Consider the following 13,138-nt stretch of genomic DNA (forward strand, 5'->3'; position numbering starts at 1 on the left):
CCAAGGAATGGAACTTACTCAGACATGTGCAAGGTGTGACCCTTTGGTAGGTTAAACCAGGGCAGAGGTTGCACTGCAAATGACAGGTCCCTGGAGAGTGCAGTAGAACAGAAAAACCTCGGGATTACAGATACATAGTTTCCTGAAGGTGGTGACAGGAGTAGACAGGGTGGTGAAGGTTTGGGTGGCTTGCTTCATCAGTCAGGGCATGGGACGTCATGTTGCAGCTGGGCAAGACTTTGGTGGAACCATACTCGGGAGTACTGTGTACAGTTCTGGATATACAGCTACTGGAAAGGTATGCTATTGAGTCTTGGGAGCTCAATTTAAAAGGAGAGGCTAGGACTTTCCTCTCTGGAGACTGAAGGGGGACCCTACAGGGGTGTATAGAATTATGAGGGGCAGCAAAAAGGTATGTTGTTATCGAGTCTTTCCCAGGATGGGCAGGATAGGGGGCTCGTAAAACTCAAGAGCAAAGATTAAAGGTGAAAGTGGAATGAAAGGGGCAACAGAGGGTGGTGGATATATGGAATGAGCTGCCAGAGGAAGTCAGGGACAATTACAATGTTTAAAATATTGAGTCGGATGGATAGGAAAGGTTGTGTGCCAAATGCAGGAAGATGGGACCAGTGTAAATGGGATGGGCCAAAGGGCATCTGCACTGTAAAACTGTGGCTGTGTGAATCTGCTGATTCACTTGGAATTTGGGAGAGGTGCTGGAAGTGTACATTGCACTACATCTCTAGCGTTACAAGATCCATCATCTCTTCCTGACATGCCCGTCTCTTGGAAGGCATGGCATTATTTATGCAGATACAACAGATGCTTACAGCTGGTTATAAAGAACAGAAACACAAAACCAGCGAAAAAGAGGCCCCTTGGTCCTTCAATACAACCATAGATGATCCTCTGTTTCACAGCAAATTCCTGCTCCTCTCCCTTCATGGCTTCCTGTGGATGGAATTCCCAAGGTTTCATTCCAAACGGAGATCTGTGTTTCCATAACAACCCCCCCCCCCACCCCCCAGCATGTTGAGCCCGGTCAGAATTTTGGACTCCTCAACGGGATTTCTTCTCCTTCCAAACTTGAGTGAAACTAGGCCTAGTCAGTCCAAACTTTCATCATACGACAGGCCCACGAGTCCATCTGGAGAATCTCTGAAGCATTCCCTTACAGGTAGGCAGATGAAAGCAGGATGTCCTGGCTCCCGCACTCAAAGCCTCATACACTGTCTGGCTCACAGGTTCTTTTTGGCAGGGTCACTGAATAGTGGTCAGCCTTTGTTCTCTCCAGCCCAGACTAATTCACCACTCTTGAGGCAGACTGGGTATACTGGCAGATCTGCAAGGCCAGCTGTGTGAAGATAGGCTGAGAGATGAGTGTCTCTGGAAAACTCAGGCTGACAAGGTGGACCTGGGGGCCAATGGCACGCAATACAAAGTTTCAGACATGTCTAATTGCCCAAGAATGAAGGAAGTGCATCTGGAACATCTGGCAGGCTCGCTCTTGAGCTCTGCCTGAGGTACCTGCATTCTCCATCTTGACTTTGACCAACAGGGCCATCTGGTGTAGAGTGTACGGTACTGCAGTGACATGATGGCACCTCTGGGAATCAATGACATCCAAACTTCACCAGCAAGGCACTTCATCACACAAGCATTCTTGTGCTCTGAGATTCCACAGGGCTCTCTGTCGATTTCTGCAACTGTTAAGTCAGGCAGCTACAGAGGCCAACCCGTCCCAGCATCCACAGGATTTTGTAAAGACTCCCCCCACTGTTCGCTGGAACAAGTCCTAATCCATAGGGAGCCAACAATTAAGGGTTAGGAGCGGCTGCATGGCATTCAGTCCCTCTAACTGCATCTACCATTGAAATTTAAACATACAGCATGATAACAGGCTCATTTGGCCCTCGAGCCCATGCTGCCCAATCACACCCAACTGACCTACAAGCCCAGTATGTTTTGAACGGCAGGAGGAAACCGGAGTACCCAGAGGAAACCCACAAAGATATGGGGATAATGTACAAACTCCTTACAGACAGCACTGGATTCGAATCCCAGCTGGCGCTGTAACAGCGTGGTGCTAAACATGCCGCCCTGAAGTTTAGTTAGAAGGTGGCCAATCAGAGTGTAGACAACTGCCTAACCTACTTCCCTTCCTCATCACGTCGGAAGTGAAACCATGGCTCATCCCACTCTTCAAAAAAAAACTAACCGGGGGTGTAAGTTAATGGGGTGCAAATTGGGCAACACAGACTCATGGGCCAAAATGGCCTGTGTCCGTGTTGTATGTCTAAATTTTTTAAAATATACATATCTACCCCTCTTACTGCACGACCCAGTCCAATGCCTCACTCCCTGACTAGACAGGGTCAGATAAAAAAATTAACATTCAACAAGCAACAATTAGCGTGCAGAAAAAATGAGTCCTTACAGTTCAAAATACCTGTTACAGAACTGGTAGCAGGTCGGGCGTGGAGGGCTACGTCGGGCTGTGGGGTCTGTGTATGGACCTCAGACAGTTGCTGCGGCTTCAGAATGGACAAAGGCGATTGGCTGCTCTGTGAGGTCGATGGCAGCAGCAGAGGCTGCTGGGATTGCACGGTTGAAGGGGGCATGTGCGGTGGGCGGATCTTCTCTGCCATCAGCTGCTCCTTGATCTTGTTGATGAGCATCAGGTTATCGAGCTGGAAGGGAGGAGAGATGAGACATTGCAATACCAAGAAGGGCAGACAGGCAAGCCCACTGGAAGTCTGTGCACTGTACAGTCCAGGTGCAGAATTCACTGGCTAACTGGTGTGTGAGAAAGTGGGAGAGATACATCCCTGCCAGACCAGGGCAGCTAACTGGGTTCAAACTCCACCTCTTTCCCCTCTCCTCTCTGCAGGCACCGCATGCCAAGCCCTTGCTCAGGGGGGGGGAACAGGTGACCACAGATCAGTTGCACCACCGAGATGTTTAATGGTGGGAGGTTACCACAACCAAGCACAATCCTGCCCCTCCTGGTCATTCCCTGCCAAGCCAACTCCAACCCTGGGCCTAGCCTTCTGGAGAGGTCAGCGGGCAGGGAAACCCGCTAATTTTATCCACCCACCCAACTGTGGCCCAGCAAGGACCAGACAGGTCAGCAAAAGATGGGCTTGGGAGCTTCTGTGATCTTCTCTCTGGTGGATTCACCAACTGGCCACAAGGGGGAGCCTTTAGCTAAATTTCTTTGAGGTAGGGCTGGAGGGTGGCATGGTTGAAGTAGAGGTTAGCGCAACTCTGTTAACAGTGCCTGGGACTGAGGTTCAAATCCCGCATTGTCTGAAGAGTATGTACATTCTCCCCATGTCTGGGTGGCTTTTCCCCAGGGACTCTGGTATCCTCCCACCTTTCAAAGTGTATTGGGCTTGAAGGTGAATTGGATGTAATTAGGTGGCAAGGACTTGTGGGCCAAAAGGGCATGTGGCCATGGTATATGTCTAAATTTAAAACTTCTTTAGCCATCCTTGGGTGCGAAAGACACTAATTTAATACCAGTCTTTTATTTCCAGGCCTGTGTTCAAATCCAGAAGGTTTGCATCTTGATGACGTTAAAATGCCTGTAAAGGTCGCAAGATCTTCCTACAGGTGAGACCAAGCGTTCCACACAAGGCAAGAATGCCTGCCTGCAAGCTTTGTTGTCCACAACCAGGCCTTGGCCCAGGGCAGGGACATGTGCTGTGGGTACAAGCACTGTCTTCAATCCAAGGCACGTATGGTCAGGGATCAGGGGCCATCCCTATTTCAGTATTACAGGGACAGTTAGAATGTTTTAAAATTTAGACGTACAGCACAGTAACAGGCCCTTTTGACCCAAGAGCCAATGCCGCCTAATTACATCCAAATGACCTACATGCCCGGTACGCTTTGAAAGGTTGGGGTTTGCCTAATTAACCTATAACCCTGGTTCTTTTTGAAGGGTTGGGAGGAAACCGGAGCACCTGGAGGAAACCCATGTGGGGAGAACGTATACACCCCTTACAGACAGCGTGGGATTCGAACCCCCGGTCATGATCGCTGGTGCTGTAACAGCGTTGCACTAACCATGGCGCCAGTAAACTCACACGGGAGCTCAGAATAAGCAGGGGCAGGATAAATCGTTCAGAATGCCTGAATCCCTAGAGGCAACATCATTGCTGGCCTGTGAATGTCTGCTTTGAGTGGACAATGGCATAACTTGCCATTTCTGACCAGCTTGAGGCCAAACTAATTCCCCTCAGTGATGGTCAGTCAAGTCAGCCGACACCTGGAAGAACAGCTCCCAGTTTATCAGGAGGTCCCTTGTGATTTCTGCATCCTTATGCAAGTGAAAGCCGTACGTTAGCATGACGGTTAGCACTATCCTGTTGCAGCACCAGCGACCTGGATTCAAATCAGCCGCTGTCCCTAAGGAGTTTGTACGTTCCCCTCGTGCCTGCGTGGGTTTCCTCCGGGTGCCCATGTCCTGAAGACGTTCAGGGTGTGTAGGTTGATTGGGCACATGGGTCTATTGCATGGCCAGGGCTCGTAGGCTGGAAGGGCCTGTTTCCATGCTGACTCTCCAAATTACATTTTTTTTTTAAAATTAGATCAAATATGGGCCTGTATTTAGGAGGATGGGATGTTGAAAGGCGCTGCCAGAGTAGACGCAGAAAGGTTGTTTCTCATGGTGGGAGAATCTACGACAAGGGGGCACAACTTTAGGATTGAAAGTTGCGGAAAATATGTGGCAGTTCTGCTGAAGCTGCTGTCAGGACAGCGCTTGTCACTGGTGTGGACCCGGGAGAGCGAGAGAGTAGAGATGCAATGCTGTTCCAAAGGGACCTATGGCCCAGTCCAGAAGTACAGCTTTTAAATGGCCTGTTAAAGGCGTTGACGGAATTTAACTTTTAAATCCTACAGCCACAGAGATCCGTGCCCAAGACTGCCTGTGCTAGCCAGTGGGCCATGAGGGGTGCAGAATCCGGAGCAGCAGCGGGCTGGCAGAGGGGAGGACACCCCCCCACCGCCAAATAGAGGAGAAGCTTGGGAGAAGACCCTTTGGGAAGGGGGCCACGGCAGTGGACCAGCAATGAGCTCGGCGGCTGAAGGGCCTGCAGAGGCCGTGAGCTGCTGGCAACGAACCCACACAGGCTCGAGAGAACCAGGTATCGGAACCAGGACTTGGAGGGTGCTGAGGGCCAGAAAGGGATCCCGAGGGGTGTCGGGCAGTGGTCATTTTGGAGGTTTGGTTCTGAAGCTCTGGCTGCCAATAATTTGGAGAGGAGGCCGTGCGGCTGCAGGACGTGCTGGAGATGAATCCACGGGCACTCCAGTGCCTCTGAAGCGACTCTCTGTCCCTGAATTGTTAGGGCAATTCTCATGGCTACAATATTCTCAGCTTGGAAAGTGTACAACAGAGATCTCTCTAATTGGGGGCACAAAGTTCCTTGGCCACTTAGGTGAAGGAAGTGTTTGGTCCACTTACTTTCATTGACTGGTGGGCAGAGTGCAAAAGGTGACACTTTGTGGTTCAGGCGGTGTGAGACCACACCAAATTCCTTGAGTAAAATATAAGAGCAGGGACGTGATGTTCAGGCACTGGTGAGCCCTCACTTGGAGCATTGTGAGCAGTTTTGGGCTCCTAATTAAGAACAATGTGGTGACTTTGGAGGGAGCTGAAAGGAGGTTCACTAGCGTGAAGTAACCCTCCAGGAACTAAAGGATTCTCATACGAGAAGCTTTTGACAGCCTTCGGCCTGTATTTAGGAGAATGGGAGGGGGAAATCTCATTGAAATGTTTTGAAGGTTGAAAGGCGAGGACAGAGTAGATGCAGAAAGGTTGCTTCTCATGGTGGGAGAGTCTGCGACAAGGGGGCACAACTTCAGGATTGAAGGGCATCAGTTAGAGCAGAGGTATGTAGGAATTTCTTCAGCCAGTGGATGGAAACTCTGTGGAATTTGTTGCCACAGGCAGTTGTGGAGGCCAGGTTATTGGGTGTATTTATACAGAGATTGATCAGTTCTTGATTAGCCAAGGCATCAAAGGTTATGGGGAGAAGGCCGGGCAGTGGGGCTAAATGGGGAAATGATTAAATGGTAGGGCAGATTCGATGGGCTGAACAGCCCTATCACTGCTCCTGGGTCATGATTTTATTTGTCTCCATGGTGAAGGGGCTGCGTTGGTTCTGTACAAGTCCACAAGGCTGTCATCAAACCATGGTGGTGGCATTGTCCGGACGGCACACGCTCATTCACCGTCCCTCCCCCTCCCTCAGTCACAAAGCATGCACGAGCGACTGGCGCTGTTAAAGCCCCATCTGTCCTACCTGGCTCGTCATCGTTGGGGGCGGTGGCCAGAAGTAGGGGTTGTTGAAGCGCGGCTCCGCCATGGCAACTGCACAAGAGAAGCAAACACCGCAAGTTGCAGCAATTCAATCCCACCTCCTTCCCCCCCCACCCCCCATTCCCAAGTTCCCTAAAACGCCAACTCAGTCCTCAAACAGAATCCTGCTCCCATATCCGAGGGGGGTCTTTGAAGGTTCATTCAGAGAAAAGCAAAGGTCATTCCGCTTGATCCTGCACAGAGAACAAGGGGAATCTTCTCATCCAATTGGTGATTCTCCTCTCTGCCCAACCTTACCCCCTGTACCCACTGAAGTTTCACCTTCTCTGACTGCAATGGTGACTGATTATTTACCTATTCTTTGATGTCCCTTTCTCTGCCCAGAATACATTTGTAGTCAGTGTATCCGTTTGGCTGCAGCAAGCAAGAATTTTGGTGTATCTCAACATTGTAAAGCAAAACCCCTGGTATCTGGAATTCAACTAACCAGCAGACTCAAGCAACTGGCAAAAAAAAAAAGAGGAAAATAAACTTTAAAAATTAAAATAAATAAGAATAAGACAATCAGTAAAAATACAGAAGTATAAAATTGTAAAAAGTAAATGTTCTCTGAAGTAACAGGTAAACCCTTGGTGAAGATGGTAGCAAATATTCAGCCTGTGGAGGGCCTTGGTTGTGTTTTGCTTGTAACAGCTGTTTAAATAAAGTTGTGTTCGAATAAAATGGCGTTGCCCAGGATGAAGGACTGGTCAATCCTGTTCGCTGCTGGGGTGACTCTCTTAAAATGTCGCTACTTAGTAAGAGTTGCCCTGTCAGAGGTTTTATCTGTCAACTTGAGAGTGGGATGGTTAATTTTCTATAATGTTTTTGTTCATCATTCAGGCGACTCCGTGGAGGGGGAGGAATCTGCAGATGCAGCGATGGTTAAATGTTTTCAAAGAATGTGACTGAAAATAAAGTGAAATACTTTAAGGTTTATACATATATTCATACAATTTTGTTCAATGAAAGTACAGTACAGTATTTTTGTCTTTTAAACTATTTATTCTTAATACGGGTGATTTAATTAGGCATTGTAATATTAAGTCGCAGGCAAATATACTTATCTGGCATCTCCCAATCCCCATAGGGGCTGCATACCAGGGGTTTTACTGTTTATGACACTAAACTTATTGAGCAATACTGCAAACAGTTATTAAGTCATACAGCACAGGGCCTTCAGCCCATCAAATCTGTGCTGGCCACTCATTTACACCAATCCTATAAACGTTATTCTCCTCACATACCTATCAACTCTTCCCAGACTCCCCCACTTACCTCTAGTCCAGGGACTATTTGCAGTAGTCAACCCAGCCTACTCATCTTTTGGATGTGGGAGAAAACTGGAGCACACCGTCACAAAGAGAACATGCAGACTCCACAGAGTCTGGCAGACAGGACCAGAGATGGGAGGCAGTGACTCCACCAGCCACACTGAAGGATTTGGATCAAGAGCTGGTAAATGGGATTAGTGTTGATTGTAAAAAACGCATTGCTGGAGAAACTCAGCAGGTCAAATAGCAAAGATAAAGATGCATAACCAATGTTTCAGGCTTCAACAAGTGTCTGCTGACTTTCGTGTTTTACTTCGACTCTCCACCTGCCCCCGGCTGTGTCACCAATGTGCGTCAGTGACGCCTGATGCAATAAAAGGAGGGTCCTCGTCTCCCACGTCGGAGGGGTCGATGGTGTTAACGACAGGTAGGTCCCGCCATCCAATAGCAACCCCCCACCCTGGTCGACGGGTAGGTCCTGGCTAGCACCCCTTCCAGCTGTACGAGCCCCCTTCTAACATTTGTTCTGGCGCTGACCCCAGTGGGCTGTCAGCAATTAACACAGACACAAAAAAAAACCCATAGTTCCCCCATCTTCTCCAAATACAGGCTATAGGCATTGCTTCTTCACTTGCAAGTCTCAACAAGTGCTGACAGCTACCGGACCTGCTGTAGCGGCGGGGCTACCACTGGTGCAGACCTGGGAGAGTGGGGAGCAGAGACAATAGCACAGCTCTGTGGGGTCCAACCATCTGGTCTTCACACAGGCAGCTCTGTACAGGTTTTAAATGGCCCGTTAAAGTAGTCAACTGTGTTTTAATTAAACTCCTGCAACTGTGAGGTCTGTGCCCAAGATGGGGATGCTGACTCCAGAGGAGCAGTAGTCCGGCACAGGCCAAGACTCTCCCCCGCTGTTGAGAAGACACTACAGAATGGTGACCACGGCAGCAGACCAGGGAGGGGGCTCAGGACTTTCACAGGCTGCAGGAAAACAGCGGCCTGCAGTCGAGGAACTGGGATTTGTGTGGGTGCGGAGGGCAAGAAGGGCCTCGGGCACTGAGGGCTTCTTGATTGTGTCGCAGCTTTGGATCTGGAGGCTCAGATTGCCAATGGATTGAACAGGGGTCTATGCGGTTACAAACACTGCGGAAGGACTGGAGGCAAACCCATGGCCACTCAAGTGTCGTTGAAGGGACTCTCCACTCTTTTGTTACTCTTCCTCTCTTACTGACAGGGGCACCGAGGAATACCACTGGCAACTCCTTGTCTGCCTTCCAGGAAGCAGAAGGAAATATAGTGCACTATTACATTTCAATATTATAGTAAAACCACTCGCATCTGGTGTGGGGATTGGTAGATGCGAGTGGTTTTACTGTAATACTGAAATGTAATAGTTTATTTTCCGGTTGCTTGAGACTTACTCTTACAATGCATTAAGAATAAACAATTTAAAACACATTTACTCCTTCACTTCACTTGCTTGAATATATAAACCTTAAGGCCCTCCCTCCGCTGGCTGACTCTTCACTCTCACCTTCACCAAAGGTTTATGTGTTACTTCACGGAACAGTCACTTTTGCAATTTTTGCCGGTTGCTTGAATTCCGGATACCAGGGGTTTTACCGTATTGCAAAATGAAGTGAAGATTGACAATAAAGAAATCTGGTAATCTTGGATTCTTCCTCTGCTATGAATCCTGGCTAACAAGCGGGAAGAGCTCTCGTTTAGCGCATGTCCTCCACCATGGACTCTTTTACTTCCATACCCTTTGCAACACAGGGGACCATTCAGTCCATCCCAGCTTCCAAGTCTAAGATAAAGCAGCATTTCTCCAGTCCATGGTGCACTCACACAGACACACACAATCTACCGCACAGAATATACAGTAAAACCCCTGGTATCCGGCACCTATGGGGATTGGAAGATGCTGAATAAATTTATTTTCCGGTTGCTTGAGTCTCACTCTTACAATGCCTAACTAATAAAGAGTTGAAAAACAAAAAAAAATCATACTGTACTTATACTGAACACATGATTATATAAACTTAAAGCATTTTACTTTATTTTCAGTCATGTTGAAAACATTTAATCGTCGCTGCATCTGCAGGTTCCTCCCCTCCACAGAGCCGCTCAAAAGATAAAACACAACATTATCGATAATTAACCCTCCCCTCTCCTGTTTACAAATAAGCCCTTATTAATATACTTAACAATATACTAATAAGGCAGTATCAATGGAAGGCACTGTATTGGGTTGTAACGCTTAATAAAGAGATATCAGGGCTGGGAAACAGCTTCTTCTACTGGGCAGTGAATGCTGAACGACCAAACGAACTGCTCACACTAACCATCAGAGACTCTCATCTTCACAAAATAATGCTTATTTCATCATTTATATATGTGTGAATACTGGTCCTGAGTATGCATTGTTCGTTTGTATGTGTGCTAAGTCTGGTTGTGTGTCTGCGTGTTTTGCACCAAGGACCGGAGAACGATTGTACTTGTGCAATCAGATGACAATGACTTGATCAGAAATAGCAAAAGAGGCAGAAGCCCGAAAAAATGGTGAAATGGGGTAGGCATTGTAGAGCATGTCGAAAGAACCAAAGACTTGTTTATCCAAACGAAGGCTTTTATTAACTATAAGACTGGAGCATATCACAAGTAAGTCGACCAGTCCAGAATGAACTGGTCTGGCTAGGAGCAACCCTTTAAGACCTGCCAGTAGGCATGGCTATGCTCTCAGCCAATCACAGTCATCCTACACTACAATCTGTACTTATACACATTGGTGATAGAATCTGTACCATCACAGGCATCTTGTTTGCTAATATTTCCATCTGGATCCATTTAATGCTGCAAACTGGGTTTGACTGGAAGGACTATGATGTGAGCATCTGACAATAACTGAAGAGCTCGACAGTGTTGCAGTCAACAGAGGATCTGCTGACAGACAAGCAGCAGAGCGGAAGCTTCATTATAGATGCAAAATTCAACTGGACCAGCTGAATGCACAGAAATGCTCTGCTCCCTGGGCTTGTATCACTGAAATGCCTGAGAAGTTACAACTTTTGGTTGAGTGCCCCAAATCTCACATGCAAATCCAGGCAAAAAGAGATGCATGCAAAGCCGTCTGCTTGACTGCTAGGTGCACGCACAGCGGAGACACTCACAGCACAATTTATGATTCTCGACATGGCCTCCCCATCCACTTCTGGGCACGTTCATTGCTGTAAACCCCTTAGGTCCCTCCAGTTCTGCAGGGACCTATTCTGGAACCCTTCTCCTTGTGATGTTTATCTAATGGCCTGGACGAAGTAGAAGGATGGGTCAGTAAGTTTGCAGATGATAGGAAGGTTGGAGATGCTGTGGATAGTGTTGAAGGCTGTCGTAGGTTACAACAGGATATAGACAGGATGCAGAGTTGGTCGGAAAAGTGGCACATGGAATTCAATCCAGATACGTGTGAGGCGTTGCATTTTGCTAGGTCAAACCTGAAGGCAGAGTATATGGTTAATCCTAACGAGAGAGAGAGAGAGAGAGAGAGAGAGAGAGAGAGAGAGAGAGAGAGAGAGAGAGAGAGGCACACACAAACAGAGGAAGAGAGAGAGATGGGGAGAAGGAGAAAGAGAGAGACCGAGAGAAAGAAAGAGAGGCCAAGAGAGTGTGAGGCCGAGAGAGTGAGGCAGGGAGAGAGAGTGTAAGGCAGGGAGAGAGAGAGGGAGGCAGGGAGAGAGAGAGAAAATGGCAGAAAGGCAGAGGGAGAGACAGAGAAAAAGAGGGCAAAGAGAGAGGGATGGGGAAGAGGGTAAAATAGAAGATATACAGCCAGATTTCTGTCAATCCCATAACCAGCTTTTCTCCCCTTCTCTTGACTCGCGATTGACTGCTCTTTTCTCCTTTCTCTCCTGGTCTCTCTCTCTCTTCAGCCATTCTTCCAATCCTTCTCATGACCCTTCCAGCAACCTCCCTGTGTCTCTGCCTCCCCCCCACAGGCTGCACCCTGCCATAACTGGCTCACCCTCGAAGTAATGAGAGAAGGACGCAGAGGGACTCTGAAGCACCACAGAGGGGTGACCAGATGTAAAATATCACTTGATCATCAAATCTACCCAAAGTCCCACCACACCAAGCCTGACGGGATGAAGATGCCACTTTGAAATCTGTGCATCTATTGAAAAAAGTCACATCACAGTCATTCTTGCCACCGAGGGAAAATTTGATTTGCAGATAAGCACCTATAATCATTTTCCATGCAGTGATCTGGAAACCCATTGGAAAGAATTGGAGTGGCATTCAACATTTGAAATGCGACATGTCGAAGGGACATTTCTATGCTGCATTTGTCAACTGATCCCCGGAGCAATGTCAGGCAGACTGGAGCGGAGGGAAGATAACATGATTAAAGCAGTACATGTGATGTTTTGATTGGTTTTGCTTCTGCTGCTCATCTCTGAAACATCTCGCAACCTGAAAATTGCCGATTAGGCTCCTTAGCTCGCTCTGCCGCGAAGATTGATTGTAAATCTCCAGTCATTACCGTGCTTCGGATCAATGCTGAGTGCTGAAATCAGCTAATGGCACCCTCTGCCTGCCTTAGCTTCTCCCAGCTTTCTAGACAGTCAGTCGGGTCACAAATTTGGGCTTTCACACTCATGGGCAAATCAGTGAACTACGTCATCTCTGACTACGTCCCATACGGCCTTAACACTTGGGGCTCAATGAGCAATGTATTCCAAGCCATCAGCAAATTATAACATTGCAGAACCTCACCTGCCAGAATTTAAAAAAGAGACATACAGCACAGTAACAGGCCCTTCCGGCCCACAAGCCTAGGGTGCTCAAAATCCACCAATTAACGTACAACGCACGATCACGGGGAAACTCCTTTCAGATAGTGGCGGATTCTAAAAGGGGGTGTCACAGGTGCTGTAAATAGCGTCACACTAACTGTGCCATTCTCTAAGAGGCCAAGACCTCCTCTTCAACGGGCGAACGGCAGGGGGCTACAAACATTGTGCTGGGCAATTATCCTCTGCTGCCCCAAAGGTGCTCAAAGAGGAAAGCTCCATTCTTATAACAAAACCGACTGCTTTATGTTTTATTACAAACGTGACCTGAGTGACTTTTATGGCGTGACATCGGCAGTCATCATATACACATTCAGTTTGTATTCGCAATCCATTTGAGCACCTTTGCTTCGCACCACTGGACAAACACCATTTCCACCCTGGCTCCTTCACTTGTTCTTTGGCTCGAGTTATAATATATGATCATCCTACAGTATCAAATCTTTAGGCAGTCCTTGTACCTTTTCTTTGGTGCACCTCTGTCACGGTGGCCAGTGGAGAGCTCGCCATATAACACGATCTTGGGAAGGCGATGGTCCTCCATTCTGGAGACGTGACCCACCCAGCGCAGCTGGATCTCAGCAGCGAGGACTCGATGCTGTCGACCTCTGCCATCTCGAGTACTTCGACGTTAGGGATGAAAG

General features: G+C 48.0%; 1 protein-coding gene across 3 annotated transcripts in view; it reads right to left on the bottom strand.

Annotated features, from left to right (window-relative positions):
- The window catches only part of LOC138752499 (zinc finger protein 362-like), a 51,199-nt gene that overhangs the window by 13,033 nt on the left and 25,028 nt on the right, over positions 1–13,138 (bottom strand). For 2 of the 3 annotated variants that reach the window (XM_069915316.1, XM_069915317.1), the window contains exons 3-4: positions 6,315–6,382; positions 2,438–2,690 (exon numbers count right to left, since the gene is read on the bottom strand). In XM_069915316.1, the coding sequence (XP_069771417.1) occupies positions 2,438–2,690; positions 6,315–6,377 (316 nt within the window). In that variant the 5' untranslated portion in view covers positions 6,378–6,382. The remainder of the gene's footprint in view (positions 1–2,437; positions 2,691–6,314; positions 6,383–13,138) is intronic. The other variant, XM_069915318.1, reaches the window with a different exon arrangement.

This window comes from Narcine bancroftii, chromosome 2 (assembly GCF_036971445.1).
Source record: "Narcine bancroftii isolate sNarBan1 chromosome 2, sNarBan1.hap1, whole genome shotgun sequence".
NCBI lineage: Eukaryota > Metazoa > Chordata > Chondrichthyes > Torpediniformes > Narcinidae > Narcine > Narcine bancroftii.